Source organism: Anoplolepis gracilipes, chromosome 8, assembly GCF_047496725.1.
Source record: "Anoplolepis gracilipes chromosome 8, ASM4749672v1, whole genome shotgun sequence".
In the NCBI taxonomy this organism is placed as follows: Eukaryota; Metazoa; Arthropoda; class Insecta; order Hymenoptera; family Formicidae; genus Anoplolepis; species Anoplolepis gracilipes.
The window spans coordinates 6,214,483-6,235,753 of NC_132977.1; the positions used below are offsets into that span (position 1 = coordinate 6,214,483).

Consider the following 21,271-nt stretch of genomic DNA (forward strand, 5'->3'; position numbering starts at 1 on the left):
TTTATAATTTTTTTTGCATCTTATGACGTGGATATTTGCGTTTATCAGAACAAAAATTTAATTCAAATTGAAAAAATTAAAATTGAAGTTAATGAAATTAATATTTTTATAGAATGTTATTTTTCATGCATATATATGTATAATATCATTTTCGCATCTTATACGCATTTTGTTATGTTATAATATAAAAGTCAGTATTTTATTTTTCAATTTAAAATCCATTCGAATCCACGCGTGGCAACTTTTTCCATAACTGGAAATCAATGCACGCAGATAATAAAACGGAGCACTTTTCCAACATTGGTAGGAGACAAAGTTAGAGAACTGCAGGACACGGTTAAATGGCGAGATTAGGAGAGCGACAAAAAATGTTTGATGAAAAAATAATCCAGAGTGTAGAAATCGTGTTGAAAAAAGTTTATTAAACATCTTTGCGCAGTGTCTAAAATCGATCAAATCTTATTCTATTTTGTTACAAGTGTCGCAGCGCGAAGAACTTTCGATTATATGTATATAATATTTTTTAAATATTTTAGAAGAATGTAGATCCCTACACAATACCTATTTTATTATTTACGCAATCTGCATTTTTGCAAATAATTATCTTATTATACCAGTTGAGCCGCGATGTTCATCTTAATACAATTTATGTTAGTAATTTATATTTCGTCATATAATAATATAACGCTCAATATATATATATATATATATATTTGTACATAGAAATATACTCATTTATGTATATCTTTCTGTAAACATGAAACATTTTTAATAAATAAAATATATATGTTACACTGTTATATTATTATATTAAAAATTCATGTCAAGAGAAATTGAAAAGTGTATCCAAACAAACACAGTTATTTAATAAAAGCAGCATTTATATGCCAACAGATTTTTTTTTTGTATATTTAATATATTTATAACAGATCTCTAATACCTAAACGAAAAAAACTACTACTAATAAAAAAAATATTGCATTAATAATATCTGTTTGTAAGTTCATTAAAATGATAAATGGATTCAAGAATAAATTTCTTAACATACATACTAAAAAAATGTATGCAGCACTTTGTAACGGCTTTAAACAGAAAGTTACATGAACAATAATACTTTGCCTGAAAAACACATTAAAGTATCGTTAGTATAAATATGAAACTCTAAAAATTCTTAGCGAATATACTTAGTTCTGAGCGACCGCGTAAAACGTGGCTGTATATGTCTGTCGCGTTATCATTTAAGGGTTATTCCCTGACAGGTCCATAGGACATGAAACGTATGCAACAGGTGTATCAAAGATATGTATGATGAAGGATATGTGAACTGCACACTATGGCATTTATACATTTATGTATATAATTTCTCTCTTTTTCTTCTTCTCTTTCGTATATTAAATAATCTATTCTCTTAAAAAAAATTTTTTTAAAATATATTTTTGGAGCGCAGTATTTAGCAAAAAATTAATGAAAATTGAATTACATGCCAGCTATTTTTGAACTGTAATTATTTTAAAATATCTGATTCCATATTTGTGTGCAAACATTAAACATAAAAAAATTATGCTAATTTCGAGAAATTAGCATAAGTAACATAAATGAGCAGGTGTTAAGCTGAAACAGCATAACTGTGTTTGTTTCTCACATAAAACTCTGTTTACTGAATAAATATATTTTATGTCTCTACGCGGTAAGCTTGCCTGTGCGAAAGTGTCTAAAGCATTTTGTTGTGCATTTTTAATGCAAACATATAAAATATTATTCCGCAAAATCAGATTAATTATTTATTAATTTTCTGGAAATATATTCTTTGCAGACATCATGAAGATTTATAGCGCGTACTATATTATTATTATTATTATTATTATTATATCTAAAGGATAAAAACTGATGAAAAATTGCAACTTTCAAATATTTGTAACAATCATTTCAAAGTATTTCATCATTATTAGAAATTTATTAATCGACGATTATACACTTAATACATGATTTATTAATAAATATCAATATCATCAAGCTTATAAGCTATTTATTAAGTTTATTAAGATATAATGCTTGTGATAAACTAATTATTTTATTTGCAGTTACATTGTAAAACTTTCATTCATCTGCTCTGTTTAACTGACCTGTATAAAAAACACTAACGCTGTTATATTTTTAATTGCATATTGAATGTGATCGATTGGATAGAGAATACAAAAATAAGACATTCAACAGGAATCCGGCAGGACTTTTAGGCGTTTTCTTTCTCTCTCCTCTTTCTGTACGTTTTATAATCTATGAATTAACTAAAAGTACAAAAAGAGATCTCTGCAATACCAGTTAGGCCAAAAAATACGCACGTCACGGCAATATTTCGCTTCGGTTAATCGTAAAGGAAGTTGAGATTGTCCACGCAAGATCTCGATGAGCAATGAGATGCGCCGGCACACGCGAGTTCCTTATCGCTTTCACAACAAGCAATCCTGTCGACGGGCGGTCGCCAGGATATTTTCAGAAAAAAATCCTCTTCTTGCTCACGGGATTGGGGCAGAGATATATTCCGTTCCGTCATCCCGTCACATAATCCGCACGACCTATACTAGACGCGATCTTCCTCCTCCAGCAACCGAACTACCTCTGAAACAATATTCCTTTCCCGTGAAGGCGAGGGATCGTACAAATACGATCGGGATTTTGCGGGCAGTCCGATATCCAAGAAATAATCATTACTCGTTCATTTAAATCCGGATATGTTCGCATAGAATACAAGAAGTCGTGTCTACTCAAATCTTCTCATTAATTTGGATTAGAGTCATGTCAATATAAAGAACATATTGCATTATTTGGATATGTCTTTTATAGTCAGACATTAAATTAATTCAAATTTTTAGCAGAGAAAAAAATAAACCATCAAACAAAAGTTTATATATGTATATATACGGATAGATTTATCTTCTTAATTAAAATGCGGATTATATGGATATTCTTACTTGAATAATTATTTCAGAATATTAAATTAGCCAGATATTTTTACCTTACTTAGCCTTCGTGAAAATGCATTTTTGCATCATTTTTCTTGCACGGATAAAACAAAAATTACAGTAAAATACATATGTTACACGTAAATTTTTGAGAACGAAAATGAGAGCATTTTTATTATGTGAGAAAAAAGGCGTGAAATATTATCTTTGTGGAGTTCAAATCTAAATGTCTCGAAAGATAAGAAGCGCTTATAATTTTTACACTATTCAGTCCTGATTGTTTGTTACGTGACATACAATCCGATTAAATGTTATGCCATATGTGATAATATTCAAATTTGTTATGGAATTTATATAAATTTGAGTTTATCACACAGATTACATTTTATTATATCTGTCAATCAAATGTGCATCTGCGTAATGTAAGATTTCCAGATATATTAAACCCAATTATAATATAAAAAAATCAACTGCCAATTTTTAGATTTTTGTACACTGTCGTCCAATATGTTTCTAATAATCAATTATTGCACATTTTAAAAAATATACTAATTTTATTTTTTATTCAATATATGTTATAAAATTATAATTTAAATTACTTCCTTTCTTATTATCCGTGATGGATTGATATTAGTTTATCATTTGCAAGGTAAAACTATGGTTTTATATTCTATGAAAGAGAATATTTTCATTTTATATTTTATATTTATATTATATATGTATACTTGCAAAGTAATATTTTTTTTTTGAGTATTATGTGGCGTTAATTTGCAATTTTAACAGTAAATGCCAGTCTTTGAAGTATAAATTAAATGCGGTTATGCGACAACTAATTTTAAAATATAATTTTGTTTACAACGCTTTTACAAAAATTAAAGCATTATAAATAAAATTCTATTTTTAGTATACATATATACTTAATTTACAATATACAATGTACTGATCAGTATGCTAAAATTAAATTGATAAATTGCAGCTAACAATAAGTACTAGTTAGATATTAAAATTTTAGTTACATGTTACATGTTATACATTTAGAAATATATCTTCTAACGTAAAAATTAAAATTCCAAAAATGGCAGTTGACTCAATTTTAGATTTTTACGTGTCTTTTACTAGTGCTATATGCATTTAATTATTTTTCAGTATCATATGCAAGAAATGCCAAAGTAAAAATTTGATATCTATTATTATTGTTAAGCGCTGTAATTTCTACTTTCATCTTCTCTTTATTATTAAATATGCAGACCGAGGACATTCTCATGTAGAACAGATACAAATAATTAACCTTCACACAAGCAGGAATTAGAGCACAACTAATTATTCATTCAAAAGTTTAGAGACACATCCGGTGCATATATAGTATATGTAAGCTAGTATCTCATGAAGGAATTACATACAATACGTGGGAACTCTAACGAATGCCATGAAAAGCTGGTGAACCATTATCGATCACGTCACTGCTTTAGTTTAGTTGTTGCGAATCAGACTAAACATGGAAATGTATATCGTGCGTTAAATGTACACTTTCTTTTTCTATTTTTATATAATATATATATATATATATATATAATTTTTATATATAGAATTTAATTAACATTTTGAGATGTGTGGTGAGAAATTTGTAAGCTAACATGACAGGCTCGTTAAAAATTACGTTACTATTTTATGTAATATTATAATATTATAATATTATGATAATATTTGATGGAATCTGGGTCGTTATAATATCGCGTAATATCACGGTAACGTAATCAGAATCTGGAAAGTTATGGTTGATGTCGCAACCGGATCTGAGAATGACGATAATGAACGATCAATTTAATGGTGTAATGATACCTGATCTAGCGACGAGGGACGCTCTGCCGAGGTACACGGTCGAGTCATTTCCGCTTAATTCGCTGTTATTGCCAGCTTGTCCGGCATTCCCCGTGGTAGCCATAGCGATGTCGCTGTGTCTGCAACCTACCCTAAAAACGCATACTCATTTATATACGTGAACACTTATTTGCAATAGAACATTTATACCTGACATCAATTTGTGTGCGATTTTTTTTTCTTTTAAAATTATCTTTAGTCTCTTAAAAAATCTTGAAATTATATTCTTAAATTCTTTTCAAAATGAGAGAGAGAGAGAGAGAAAATAAAAAGTGTCCTTTATATGTATACGTACATACGCCAAAAAAGCACTTGCATAATTGTATGCATCCGTTTTGCATTTAAAAGGACAAACTTTACTATTTTATCATTTCTATCTAAATAAGAGCAAGAATGAGCGCTTCTGTTAACAACTTTCGGGCTTGACAAGAGAACGGCTGGTGCGTAATTACAGCCTTTCTAACTGGTCGCGGAAACTCTGAGAGATATCTTCTATGTATCTCCCATGAAATTAATCCCTCGCCGGAGCAGCCAACTTGTATAACTCGTAAGGAGAACGAATTTGTACGGAGCTCCATCTCTTATGTGTCATCATAATTCCTTTATGTCTTAATAAAATTTTTGTATTCTGTAATAATATTGTAATTTCATATTATAGTCTAACTGTAAGATATTTTTGAAACTTAATGCAGTTTCTATAAAATTTTATGTACAATACATTAATTTACAATATTATTTATTATTAATTTCACACCAGAGTCCACATTTTTTGTCGTAAACTGTACTTGTCCAGATGAAAAAAATCTGTTATTTCGAGAAGTTTGCAACATGGGATTGAAACTCGCGCGAGAAATACCTTTTGAAGGAGTTCTCTGGACCCGTAGTACGTCTCTCATGATGGAAGACATACGCATGCGGCTCTTTACTTAGATTTACCTCCAGCATCGATGGCAGTCGAAGAGGCCGAGGAACGCCTGGCGAAATTTTCTGTTCATGAAACAATACGTGATGGGATTACAACAGCTGGATACGTAGGCCAATAACTGCACCAGGCTGATACCGGTGCTACCGACAACCGAGTAGACCAGATCAGGCGCGAAGAGATACCACGTATTGATCACGTGCAACGGCGCCCAGCACACGAAGAACTCCAGGACTATCACGAAGAGCATTCTGATCACCTGTGACACCGAACGAGAAGACGTTCAATGCGACAAACGAATATCATAGAGTCCCTGACCAGAATTCATATTCAAAAGATGATTGTGGTTTTGATGATATTGTCTCGCAATGCATATTATGACACCATGATTCGAGTGTAGCGTGAACTGCATTCTGCATGCATACGAGATTAAACTGCACAAATATGAAAAAAAATATGTATAGCACAATTTCTTTGAAGAAACGAATAAACAAGATGTTTCAAAATTAAACTTTACAATATGTTCTACGAATAGAAATAAGAAAAAAAATGTTATATAAACATAGATCGAGAAGCGCTTTATTAAAATGTTCACCTAACAAAAATATCACACATGAATAATGGATTCGCTGTTAATACATTACGATGTAAAAGGAAGACAACGTAACAGGGTCTTGAAAGCTACATTATGATTTTATGTAATGTTATGATAATATTATGATAATATTTTGATGGAATCTGGGTCGTTACAGTATCGTGTATTATCATGATCGACGGTACTTTTTATAAACAGGACCAATTGTTTGTCCCCGAAATCACTCGATTTTACACCGCTATAATTTTATCTGTAAAGAAATATGAAAACGATAGTGTATCATACAAGAATTGATTCGTGATAGAAACTGATAGGATCAATGGAAAATACGTTAATTGAATTAAAGAAAATAAATGTCAAGTTCGTGGAATGTTAAATTCAATCTTTAAACGATGGCAGTCTTGTATTACAAAAAAAAGACGACATTTTGAAAAAAATGGAAAATTAAACAAATTTCTTTTTCTTCAATGTGTAACGTGATAATAAAATATTTCTGGGCCTTTTTATGTAACATTTTTTCCTTATTTTTATTTGTAGAACGTAAAGTTTGATCGTTTAACTATGAAACAACCTATACGTAAGATTCTTTGCGAGTGAGCGTTGCAGGCGAATAATAAAGGATTAATATAGTTGCTGATAAATATCTCGCGACCTGGCGTGCACCGGTAACCGCAACTTTTTCCTACGTTCGCTCCAGATTCCACGATTTCCTAGAAACGGGAACCTTTTCCGCAAGCGCGCTTTATATGCATGCAAAGTGCACACGTAATGCCATGTAAAATTTCATCGAAACGGAACAAGTCCGTCCACAAGCGCCACAGCTCGTTTAATTAGGCGCTTTAATTATCGGACATACCTTTTTCTTTGCCTCGATACTCTTGCCCATGTAATTACTACGTATCACGTGTTGTCTGCTGAGAGGACAGGTCGAGTCCTGCTGATCCTCGTTAGCGACGTCCTTCGTGTCCCGTGTTAAGCAGCCGCTTCCGTTCGCTCGTATCTGAATCCTGGATCCCTGAGACAAATCTGTACCGTGACACTTGTCGGTAAACACCCTGGAGACTACCGTCCGTGGTAACCGCACCTTTTTGCAAGGGGAAGGAAGAGGAAGGAAGAGAAACGCGATGTCTCGGTTAACTATTGCACGTGTTGCTTGAACCTTCGTCTGAGACAGTGAACAACTTAATTCGTCATCCTAATCTACAATTTATTTGCCGCGGGCCATTTCATTCGATCGTGGAAACTTAGCCAAGTTAATATTATAATATTATATTTATAGTGATTCTCTCAATTTATAATCGAAACTGCAACTTATCTCGATTATATTAATAAGCTCGTTGTATTATAATAATTAATTGATAATGTAAACAATTAGAGTCAGTTGAGTTATTAACAAGAACAATGCTCGAATATTAAACCCGAAAAATTAATTGCAATATATTTTAATTAAAATATGTTTTCATGGTATAACTTACAATCTTAATTAGATATTTAAATTATATTAATTCTGCAATGATAAATCAAAATTTAATTCGGTCGATAATAAAACACACTGAGTCTGAACAATTTATTGCAAAATTTAAAATAAAAAGAGCATTGAAAGAGAAAATTTAAAAATTTTATGCAACTGTATTCAATGTTTTATTTGATAAAAATTTGTTTGAAGATCTTTTTGCTAATATTTTGTTTGTTATGTGGAAAATAATAAAAGAGTATCTTTATCATGGTAAAAAAATCAAATATACTAAAACGCATTGATAAGAGAAATTTTATAAATCTAATTTGCAGAATTGAGAGAAGACTAGAACTAAGAACATAATAAATCAAATAATTTAAACCATTTTGAGCGCATTCGATCTCTTGTCTCTTCGGCGACGCTTAATATAAATTGTGATAATTTGATTCCTTATTGATATTGGATGACTATTGATATTAGATTCCAAGGTGATGTTTACTCAATATTTTCTCACCCTGGATGGTGCACCTTGGGGAGTGCCTTGGAAGTGCCTCGAGGAAGACGAGAAGCCTCGACGCGACCTCGAAATTGGACCGCCGGTGCGAAACACCACCGTCGATCTTGCATCTCTGTCATTGTTATTGTTGTAAGTTGAGCCTCGCACTGTCGCGCTAGACGCCGTTCTTTCGACTGTAATTCATAACGTTTTCAACCTTCAATCTGAATACGAATTCGATTTTAAGACTATCTGAAAAGGTCATTTCATACATATAATTTATTTGATTTTAAAATATCTGGGAAATTACAATTTCTAATTCGCGCTAATATATAACGATGGGGAAAAAAATTTACATAATTTCCGAATTTTTTATTCAACAGGTTTTGTACGAATTATGCATCAGTAATTGAAAAATATAATAACTGTATATTGCACTATCATGCAATTTTGTTGATGTATTTTACGTAAATTTTTTATCCAATAGAATTTAATGTCAGCAAAGATTCAATTGATGTATGAGACGGCTTTCCGTGACGTTCGTGATACGAGAATATACATGTACATACGTCCGTTTGATATATCGAAGCGATACTTTACTTACGTCTTCTAGTGCATGTCGATGACTGTCGTATCTCGAGCTTCAGACCGCGCCAAAGTTTTATCGCTATCAGCGAATAAGCCAGACTCATGAGCAACAGCGGTATCAGAAGCAGCGTACCATCCAGGAAAAGATTGTACGCTCTCTCGGTACCGACACTCGGCCATTCTTCGCGACATTTGCGCCTTCCTAAAATCATCATGCGATGCGAGAGTTTTTTTATTCGTGTCATCGTAAGTAGAACCGTGACATTAGGTATATTGGGGATTCGCCACCACGTTTTCCAATGGAAAACGAGGCACGATTAAAACAAGAGCAATCTAATTCCTTATTTGCTCACACGGACAATTTGGACGTAGCTATATCATCAGTTAATTAAACTTGTTAATTAAAATTAGTTTTCTATTTTTCTCTAAATTATTTCGTTAAGAAATAGAATCAATTTCAACATAATACAGCGTACATATATGTGTGTATAATGTATTAATAATTTAACAATTAATAATATTAACTTTTTAAATTATTAAATAATTACGCTATGTATATCGGATCTTGTTCTCTAAATTTATTTCACAATAATTAATGTTTTAAATATCTACTCTATTTGTTAATCAAATGATTTATGAAGAATTTATAAAGAAGTATAGGAAGTAGGTGATGTAATAATGTTGCAATGTAATTAACTTTTATTGTCTCAATACAGACTTTAGTAATCTATATAGGGCATTGAAATAATATTAATATTGTTCTGCATACAGTTGCTTTTCAATATTTAAATGTCTTAAGAAGCTGTTAGAGAGCGCAATTAGTGTGTTGAAGGAATTATATAATGTAATATGGCCATATTGCTCCTATATGTACATAGTTACAGATCGTCATATATATACATATTCTACTACATATCCTAGTTTAGATTAGATTAAATGCTAGAGGTGTTCCGATAATGTCAGACAAGCATGATCAGTTACTAATTAATATCTCATAGCAAAATATTCTACATAATATATCGATTTTACGACAAATTGATCACGAGTTAATATTAAACAAATGCGATCAATCAATATATATGTATATACAAAGAATTGTTTGATGCTAATTATAAATTATTTATTATTTATAGTTTTTCAAGTTCTATTAAATTTCATTGATTGAAAGCACTTTTTTATCATAATTAAAAAGCATCTTTAGCGCATAAAAAAAAAAAAAACAAAGTTTTATTCGCACAAAGGGCTCAATTTTTTTCTGTAAATGTTGAATATCGCAAAGTATTCAATATGTTCCAATTGTTGAATATTATGTATATGCTAGCTACACCAACAGGAAGACGATGGTAGATGTCGATATTAAACTGAGATGAAAATGTCTACATGACGTGAAAAATTTGGTTTCAGTTTGGTGATCAATTATATATAACATATAATATTTTTTAACAAATATTGCAAATGTTACATTGCATAATACATACATTTGGTGAATTTTTAATATTTGCAAACTTATTTACGAAAAAAAAATAAATCTAAAAAACAATTTAATAAATTATCTTTAACTATATTCAATTGTAAAATATTATTCAGAATCATTTATTATTTATTTATTAAACGACATTTATTGTGTACTTAAATAAGAAACAAGTCTCATAATGTATCAGTATTCTCTTACCTCCACGTAAGTTCTTTAATCGAGACACGACGAGAATCGGTGCGTTCCACGTGAGACTGAGAGTCCATACGACAGCAATCATTTTGTAAGCGTGAAATTGTGTCTGCCATCGTCTCGACTTCAATGGTCGGCAAATAGCAAAGTAGCGTTCCAGCGAAATAGCGACCAACGTCCAGACACCCACTGACACTGACACAGCTGAAGAAAACATATCGTAAAATTGAATCATATCACTTCTCATCGTGCAGATTTTTTGTCTGCCTTTATTACAAATATTATTTTTATGATATGGAAATGATTCTATTTAATCTGTCTATGGTAAAAAATTAATACGATATTGTGTAATATAACATATCGACGGTTGATCGTCTTGTAATTTAATTTTTTATTTATATCGTTTCGTTTGAAATTAAATCGATAGATTAATTATCCCGGAATATAAAAGAAAAGAAATATGTTTTTAATTTCCTTCGATGTAGAACAACGTCGTACTGAAAGATAAAAATACGTTCGATTGTTGGCAAAAAATATCAGTTACACATTGTCGATGACAGAAAATAGTTCAACATTCAATAGTAGAAAGTTGAAGGACTAATAATCTAGACTAACTATGTACATCGCAAGAAATGAATGAGTGTACGTGACATGGAGCTTTGCAGAGAACCACTTTTATACTCCAACTCGCTTTCTTTTCATCTCTACTGGTCGATACGAAAGCCACCGGTAGAGAAAAGTTTCTATTTAAAAGTGTCACCAAACAATTTTCACGACTTACAACTTAGAGGAAGTACATGTTGAGGAACACAGAATTTTACGAGAAAGTTCTCTTTGTCAATGGTTAATTACGAAATTCTTTTATGACCATGACTTATTTACGTGGTTTTTCACGTCAAGACTATTAACAGAAAATTCTCATTAAATTTTTCATCGAGTTTTATCGAATGATTTTGAATGGAAAACGTTTTATCGCAATTTAGTTACGTCGCTATTTTGCAAAAATAATAGTATATTGTATGTAGGTAAACAAATACAATTGTATTTTCTTTTCTTTTTTTAATATTTTTTTATTAATTTGAAATTATTTCTTAACAAAATAATGTCGAGCTGAAAGCATAGAGAGACATCTTTCTTAATTTTTATATATATGATAAAACTTTTATTTGAAATAATAATTTCAATTGAAATTAATCAAAGAATGTAATTTTATTATCCATTACATCTTCTTTAAAATTTTCAAAAGATCTTTCCTTTTCAATCTCGTTAAAGCTCAGAAATTACTGATATCTCTCGATATTTTTCTTGAAATAAAATTAATTTTAAATTAATTAAAGAATTTATTAATCGTCAAAGAATAATGTGTATGAGTAGGACATTCTTTACATAAATGCAATTTATCGCGTTACAATTATTTCTAATTTCCATCAACAACGTGTATTGAAATATTGAATTAAAAGTACAAATTACCTTGTTTAATATAGATTTCCGATCGCGACACAGCTAATGTAATTAAAATACGTATACTATTGATTTAATATGGACTGCAAATAAAATGATCACGTTTAGTTTGTATTTTATGGTGTACCACAATTATGGTATATGTACTGCATACATGTAAGTATATTTTAGATACTCAGAATTTCCTAAAAAATTATTTCGTATTGTCGGAGGCGAATCCGTTGACGACATATGATGCGATGTTAAAACAATATTTTTGAAATTGAAAAAAACAGTGATAGAGAGTAAAACTTAAATAAACAAAGCACGTAAGGATATCATTAATTTGTTTTAATTATAACGAAAAGTTAATTATACACTTTGAAAAGGCGGACAATGCAAAGAATTAAAGCTAATTTGCATAGAACAAAGACAGTCAAAGTTAACAGAATTAATGGTTGAAAGCGACTCGTAGTACTTGTTATATTAAGTAAATTTATCTCCTAGAAAGAAAGCTCTTTTTTAGTTTATACATATACTATCTGCTATAATAATGTTAAATGTAATATGTATATCGGTATAGTTAAGAAAATAGAATAAATTAACTCGGTAATTCTAAGTATCAAGAATTTAAAAATAAGAATTCTCGATTGTTGAAATTAACCCCGTTTTTTAATGACTTTATATATGGCCTATTTACAGTCTAATTAAAATCAAAATTTTGTATCACATAATTAAATAAAATTAGATTAAATCAATTATAAAATAATATTAGATTACATCAGTTATATACTTGTGGATTTTGAAGATATCGTATATATCTCGTACAAATTCACGTACGGAGTGGCTAGTGCTGTTGATGTATCTTCGTCATTTTCGTATCTTTATTGATATAAACTATGAGGGAACACGATATAGTGGAGAACAGAGATAACGGAGAATATACTAGCTGGCGAAATCGAGAAGGATTTGACGCTGGCCTTTTGAGAACGTCACTCTAAGCATCGATATTATCCGATAAATTTACGCTAGACCTCTTGGATATATTTCACAGGTAACCTTTTGCATATGGCAAAATAAATGAGAAATACACCTATCCATCCTACGACTTGTGACCTTTTGATGTTCATTCACACGCCCTGCATCTCAATTTTCAAATCGAAATGGAAATGCACGCGGGACAAAATTTATTTTTAAAAGAAATTCTACGGATTATCTATGTCAAAAGATAAAAAATCTAATACATTTCGAAATTCGTAAATTTAAAACTGCGCAAAGTGCTTTTAGCTGTTAGCTAAAATATAGCTTTTTTAGCTAAAATATAAAATTATTAATTAATTTGTGAGTTGAAGTAAAGATTTGTCCTGTAGAATTAAAATATCTATTTCCAATTTTATTTTGAATTTTTGTGTATGGTTATTATAAAAAAAAAAAGTAAATAAAATTTTTATAATATAATCACTATAAAAAAGTTAGTTCGATATAAGAAAATAATTTATGATTTTAACATTAAATTATTGTAAACTCGAAATGTGAGATGTGTATTAACTTTGACGTATGATGACACATATGGCAGAGCTTCTTCTTAAATAACATTTTTTTTTCACTTGACATCATTCGTAGAATGCGAGTATATTATTTTCATCGTGACATAGAACAATGCTAAGAAAAAAAGAGAAACAATTTTATGAGCGATGTACTTGTTATATATTTTTATAAAAAGTGTAAATAGTTAATTACGATTGCAGCAGTAATATAAATCTAAAACATGCATTCACTTATTCCAAGCCAATTACGTTTTTACCAAAATTTGCATAAAGAGTTTTGGATCTCGCGTTACGAAACATTTATCAATCCGCGTTATTAATGTATGAATTAATACGACATGACACGGAGGTTGCTCATTACCCAAAGGTGATATGACGTATACTATAAAAATCCCTTACGAATAAAATTTCGTTATTTCATATCTCGATACACATTATAAGAAACTTCTGTCGTTCGTAAAAAACCACTATTAATGTCTAAATTCATTTTATACGGGTGAGACGCAAAATGATACGAATTTGAGTCGTCGCGAAACAGGGCCGGTATAATCCGCGACAATGGAAGAAAAAAATGATTATATTCCACTCTTATGCCGCGACAATAAAAGTGTCTGGAGAAAAAAGAAACGATATCTAGGACGAAAAATGTACTGCTTTCGCACGATTTCAATTTCAAAACAGGTTACGAAAAGAAGATTATATTCTACGTATATATTATATATATATATATATATATATATATATATATATATATATTTATATGAATTCTCTCGAAAATCCTTCATACGTTTGTGTAAATAATCCTTTGAATATATATATATACACGTACACATGACAACAAAATTCCTAAATCGATGGTACTCGATGCCTATCTTTAGCCTTGATTTTTTTATCCTTTTTATGTATTCGATATGTTCATATCACGGGTTATTGTTATGTGTATAAAAAGTAAACGTTCAATTTTATAGTTGTGCAATCGCATGCTGTTGTACAATCGTGTGTATTGCGTAATTTAACAAACCAATCTACAATTAAGATAAAAGAGAAATATTACAAACAAACACAGTACAAAACATTAATGAGATTCACCAAACGATAATAAATATTTTATCAATACGTTATATAACATTTTATTTTATATAACATTTATTTTATAACATTATTATATAACATTTTATTTAAAAATAAATTATATTATCGGCATACATATACATATATAACATTTTTATCCTTTATTTCTTCCAAATATCAAATCATAAGCATGAGACGAACTTGATAGCGCGTCGTATGCATCTAAAGAAATATCGAAGTATCCCCAAGATACTCAAGAATGTAATACAAGTTTATGCTGAAGTACGCGGGATCATTTTCCTTTATCGACGGACATTCGAGATGCGATTTTCACAAGAACAATCATCAGTAGTACATTTAAATTCTGCAGATACGATACACGATAAATATGCATATCTATCGGAATTTTCTCTTTTATGATAATATCTCTCTACGATCGAAATTCGACTTTAAACCCGACGCTTATATAGCATAATTTTACAACTACATATCTATTGCCATCTCTAATACGTAGAGATAATAACGTAATAAAATCTAATAATCGTGCGATTAATATATAAATTATATTAAATACATAAATTTTATATAAGTATACATATAAGTATACCTATATACTTATATATATATATATATATATATATATATATAATATATATATATATATAATAATATATATATATATAAATATATATATATATATAATAAAAAAATATTTAAAAAAACCATCTCTTTTTCTTTTTCTCTCTAGATTTTTACTCAAAGATTTTATATATATATATATATATATATATATATATATATATATATATATGCATGTTTGTATGTATATATAAGAATTCATGGTTATTTTCACTTAGTACAATGTCTAGCAACCCGAAAATTAGCATTACATTACTGTGGTTACTCGAGTACGTATCGCGCAGTAGCAATTTGCTGCTTGCTTAGTAAATATATCACGTCTTGACAGCTACAAGCTCTTTGAGTATCATGTTGGTGGTAGGTCGTTACATTAGAGATCTATCTATTAGTGTAAAATACTAAGAAAATTTAAATTATATAGCTCACATATATACGCGCATCATTTCAATCATTTTATTATTTATTAATAATTGTTATATTCTTTACATATGTATATAAAAATGTTGAACGATAACAATGTTCATAAATCACATTTTTCAAATAATTTTTATGTAAAAACCAAAACGTCTTTTCTCTCATTGTTAGAAATGTTTCTTTCACTTCTTAAATATTTATCAAATTTTTGTCTATAGACAAGACAAAATAACTTTAATAAGTTTTGTTTTATTTTTAACTGCTCAATTATACCGGTTTTATTCACGTAACATCTTAATTTTTTAAAAACTACTTATTTTAATACATTTTAAAATAATCTTTAATATTCCATCAACGGTAAAGGCAATACGTCGCGAGTAAACTTGGTTACCGCACGTTCGATACTGAAAAAAATGATCGCTTAAAAAATCTCTGAGATGGCAGTTTTCAACATATTAGAAAAGAAATTGCTAAATCGAGAAAAATGTATTACAATTTTCAATAATCGATTTTATATGCATTTTTAAGCGTGAATATGTCTTATAAGACTTTAAGCGCGCAAAATTTAATATTTGCATAAAATGTTCAATACTTTTATTCTATAATTATATCTCAATTTTTTAACCATACAAAACTAATCATTATTTCATGTCGTAACATTATTCGGAAATGTTGTTACAATATGTCGACGAACGATGAAGACATTGAGTGCTTTTAAGAATATTTACCTAATAGTGCATCTTGCTCTTGTCTCGCCATTATCGTCGCATTTACCTAGTATCATCCTATTTTCACTCGATATGAGACTTTAAAATTGCATATAATAGCTGCAATTTTCGTAAAAGCTTGGAATATCACACAACTAACTTGGTAAAGTATGTGCATCTATATTGTTACATTTTCAAAAGAAAATTGATATCAATAAAGATTTATGTTTTCCTTGAACGTTGAAAGATGATGAATTTAAATTACGATATACATCCAAAAAGGCAATATCGAATACTGAATACTATATAATAATCTTTTATACTATGAATAACATGATTTTTCATTTATATTGAAATTATTTAAAATTTATAATAAAGCGCGAAGAAATTTAATACCAGAAAAATACAAATTTTATTATCTATAAAATAATTTTTTGTTGCATTCTTTATTGCAAAAATACGAGTCTTTTTATAGAAGATAAAAGAATGAATTTTTATGTAGTAAAAATGGATAAAATGTCTGAAATCATATTGAAACACAAAACGCACTTTATTGCGAATAAATGACAAAGCAATGTATTCCGCTGCATGATCATCTGAATGACTGCACTTGTAATTGAATTCTTATTCTTTAATAAAAGGTGAGAATATGAGAAATTACAAAAAAAATACGAATTTAATGTGGACTCAATATTGCTATCTCTGTCTTTCTCCGATCAAAGCTTACGGAAAGATGAGAAGGCGCAATAAATTACAGAAATAAATCTTTTTTTGACTGTACAATCACTTTTATAAATTGAAGTAAATCAATTGTTGGGGAAATGAATTAGCCGCGCAAAAACTAGTTTGAACTCAAGTTGAAATGTACAAAAGTCTATCTGTTATGTTATATAACAAATGTATGCAATATTCAGTCACTGACAATGAAATGCAGTTTACTCAATCAATATTGTTAGATTAAGGCCAGCTCGAATATAAAATAATCATGGATTAATTTATATGTATGAATCCAGGATAGAAATGAATGATTAAGCGGTTATTCGTTAATGCATTCGTCTCATTATCTTTATTTCTCATTTTGTGATTTTTACGTAAATTTTACTTAATACCTACTGCAAAGATACTTTCTGTACATACGATTGTACATATATACTCAATGAAAAGTGCACTACACAAAAAGTGTAATTGCATTTTTTTTAGAAAGAAGGATAAAATAAAAACTATTATTCTCGTCCATGGAAAAATGTTAAGGTAAACGAATCTATTTTGGAACAGCACATATTTCAGAACACTTTGATTTTTCTCGCGTCATGTAGTATCAGGTTTCGAAGTGGGTGAACAAGAGAATGTTATTTATAACAACACTTCCTAGGTATTTCTAGTTTAATATATATGTATAAGGTACAGGTCAGACTTCAGCTGTTCCAAATTAGATGCGAGTGAACCTGAATTTGGAACAAATATAGTGCTTGAATTAAATGTCTGCTATTTCAAAACAAAATCTTTTCAAATATACTGACTTATTTCTAGTTAATACATTTAAAAGATGACCCTTTAACTAAAACGTGTATCAGGATTATTTTCGACAACTTTATGTAAAATATATAGTAATTTTACTCGAAAATCTATTCCAAAATAAATTTACTGACTTTACCGCATTCAGCGCTTTTATCAAAAGGTGCTTATATCTGCACTAAAGCAAAGCATTTATGCTAATATTTGAGCATAAAATTATAAATTTATATATTAAAATTAATTCGATCTCGCTTCTTAGTATAACTAAAATTTTAAAAAATATTTACAGAAAATATAATTTGATATAAAATAGTCATGTATCCATCAACGTGAAGATATTAAATCTACTTAAAAACCGAATTCCCCAAATAATGTTTGATAGCATTAATAACATTTTAATAAGTGATTCAATAACAAATTAATAAGTTGTTGAAGAAAAGACTTGTGGATGTGCTTATCTGATTTTCTTACAACAACATTTACCAACAATTATTCATCTTTCATCAACATTTATTATCTTTCAATCGTTTGAGAGTTTTTCCTCCTTTAATTGCTTGAGAGAGTTTAAAAATGTGTCTTGGAAATTATTTTAACTTGGATTCTTTTTATAGAATACATTTTAAAAAATATTATATATATATTAATAGATAAATTACAAATGTATGTTAATTAATTAGCAGATTAACGATTTAATATTTCGCCGGAAATCTGTACTTTACACTTTAATAATCGGTTATTAGGATGAAGGTCGTCGATGTAATAAGATAATTATCTTCATCAATCTAACTCTTTATTTAATTTTTCGATCTCTTTCTCTGTTGGCAAATGTATGTATGTTGTTATAAAGACTTTTATGATTTTCAAAATGCCGAATATTCTGACTCTGGGATTTGTGAAAATCTCTCTGATCTTTATTATTATAATGTAGAACAATGAAGCAAAAATTGAACATCTCTTTCTAATAATATCAAATTTTTATATTATTGAACACGATGAACTGACACTTACCTTGAAAATATGGTATCAGCTTGCACATTGTGAGACCAAAAACAAAATTCTTGAGAATTTGACCCAGAAGAGTGAAAGGCATACAGAACACACCAAGCAAAAGATCTGATACAGCCTGCAACAAAGGTTAGCAATAATTTGTTAATATTGCATTTTTAATTTAAAAAAAAATATTATAGAAAATTTATCGACAATAAAAACGTAACAATTGATTGTACGATTAACCGATTAAAACAACCAATGTTTTATATCGAAAGATTTATTTCACCAGACTTTTTTTGTGTGTATAAGACGAAGTAAGAAAGCTCACCGTACGAAACATTCAAACATATTGGACCAAAGCAAAAATAAATAGTTTTATCGTTTCTTTATTGCGAACTCTCAATTTCTAAAGTTGTTACAAATAAAATTCGAAATACTAGGTCGATCGATCATCAACAAACAACAAGAGAATGGTTCTCAATTATTCGATGAACTGGATTTCAAAAAATATTTAATTTTAGTCAATTGAAAGATTCACCATTTGTTTGTATATTTCTATTTAAAAAAATATTTAAAAGATCTATATTATTTGTTTCTTGAAAATAAAGGCTATTTACAATCAAAGTAATTTTCATTTTCCAAAAAAAACATTTTCTCTCGTAAAAAGAAAGTCACTAGTTTTAATTAAACTGAAATTGTGTGGCCTTAGAAAACATTATTCTTATTTTTCTTTTATTCAATATCCATTGAAGTAATTTAAACGATGAAAGTTTTTGCTTGATTGCTAGATTTTTGATATAGCTTCCGAAAAAAAATCAAGATAAAGGACCAAGAATAAAGATATAAAAAATAAGAAAATAAGCTGGAAAGTTGCTGATTTTAGAACGGTATTATATTGGATCAAGGTTATTACAAAAGCATGACTTTATTATTATTAAAATATCATGACTTTATTAAAATACTATGAAAAGTTAAGCTTTCATTTCGTGTTACTTGCTAATTTATCTTTCTGACGTTACAAACGTATATAAAATTATTAGTCTAAACAAGAGAGAATTAAAATTTATGTTTTCAAAAAAAAAGTATTGATATTTAATCTGGAAAAAAAATAATGAGCCCGTCTTCAAGAAAAAGTAATTATTTAAATAATACTGACAATAATAATTAATTTAAAATTTTTGACTCAATATTTCCTTACTAGATGATGTATATAACAATTTTTATTGCTCGAAAAAATACAAAACTGTGCGGTTTTGTTTTACACGCTACATTAATAAATTAAAATAATATAAAAGGAGATCATAAAAAATATTAATTTATGAACTTCGATTCTACATGAAAATGGTGAAAATGTAACTTATTATTCTATAATTTTTTTCATAACCGGATAGATTATCTCTTGTATTCACTTATTTCTACTACGCGCGCATTTTATACTAATGGCTTCGCCCAACTTTTACGTCCAACTCCTCGTTCTGCATTTTGGCCATTTTGTCAAGCAAAAAATTAAAAAGTCATAGTTTTAATAGTGGCATTTTTAGTAGTCAAAATTATCTATAAAACATTTAGAGCAAACAATTATTATGAATTCATCGTTAGAAAAATATTTGAAAGTTCTTGCATAAATTTCCATTGCAATGTTGTATTAAAACGTGATATGGATATTCTGATTTAATTTCAATTTTCATTTCAATTTCAGAATTATATTAAAAAATAAGCTTAACGAGAAAAAAACGCCAAATGCTTTAAAAAATAAATATTTATATATTATAATTAATTCTCACAATTCTTACATATTTTTACTTATAAAATTGTAAAGCATTTTGCATTTTGCAAAACAAACCTCATTCTCAGTCGAAAAAAATTATGGTAGCTAAAAAAGGTGAATAATAACAATAATATTGTATATAGTAAAATTTTATTTTTTTTATGCTTGGTTCAAATCACAATAATCTGGTTTGTGCAAAATTATGTATTTTTCTGCATGAGATAGCGCTTTCTCTATCCCTTATATTCCATGTGGACATTTGTCGTAATATAAGAATTATGATTTTTTTCAATCAGTATAAATCAGCGTACAATTATAATTTCATACAAATATATTGGAAAAATTTTCAAATTCTCGCAAACTTTCGTGAAAATTGTATAAACTTTGTAAATAGTATTTAACTTTTTATCATAATATTTAAAATAATTTTCTTTCTCTCTCTTTCTCTCTCTCTCTCTCTTTCTCGTCTGTGGTGTGTTTTTTATGCTGTTTAAAAACATCATATAATTAGTGAGGAAACATGCTATATCTATCTGACAACTAATTATTTACATTACAAAATCTAACAAAATTAAAGTATATAAATGGTAGAAATAACAAGTTTTAAACTGTAGTTGCAA

At 28.8% G+C, this 21,271-nt stretch overlaps 1 protein-coding gene across 9 annotated transcripts in view; it reads right to left on the reverse strand.

Moving 5' to 3' along the window:
- Positions 1–808: 808 nt before the first annotated feature.
- Positions 809–21,271, reverse strand: part of LOC140668671 (cholecystokinin receptor type A) — a 41,278-nt gene continuing 20,815 nt past the window's right edge. For 7 of the 9 annotated variants that reach the window (XM_072897894.1, XM_072897890.1, XM_072897893.1 and 4 more), the window contains 8 exons: positions 18,902–19,016; positions 10,567–10,764; positions 8,911–9,096; positions 8,325–8,500; positions 7,211–7,519; positions 5,774–6,018; positions 4,799–4,929; positions 809–2,615 (listed from right to left, as the gene is read on the reverse strand). In XM_072897894.1, the coding sequence (XP_072753995.1) occupies positions 2,578–2,615; positions 4,799–4,929; positions 5,774–6,018; positions 7,211–7,519; positions 8,325–8,500; positions 8,911–9,096; positions 10,567–10,764; positions 18,902–19,016 (1,398 nt within the window). In that variant the 3' untranslated portion in view covers positions 809–2,577. The remainder of the gene's footprint in view (positions 2,616–4,798; positions 4,930–5,773; positions 6,019–7,210; positions 7,520–8,324; positions 8,501–8,910; positions 9,097–10,566; positions 10,765–18,901; positions 19,017–21,271) is intronic. The other 2 variants (XM_072897897.1, XM_072897896.1) reach the window with 2 other exon arrangements.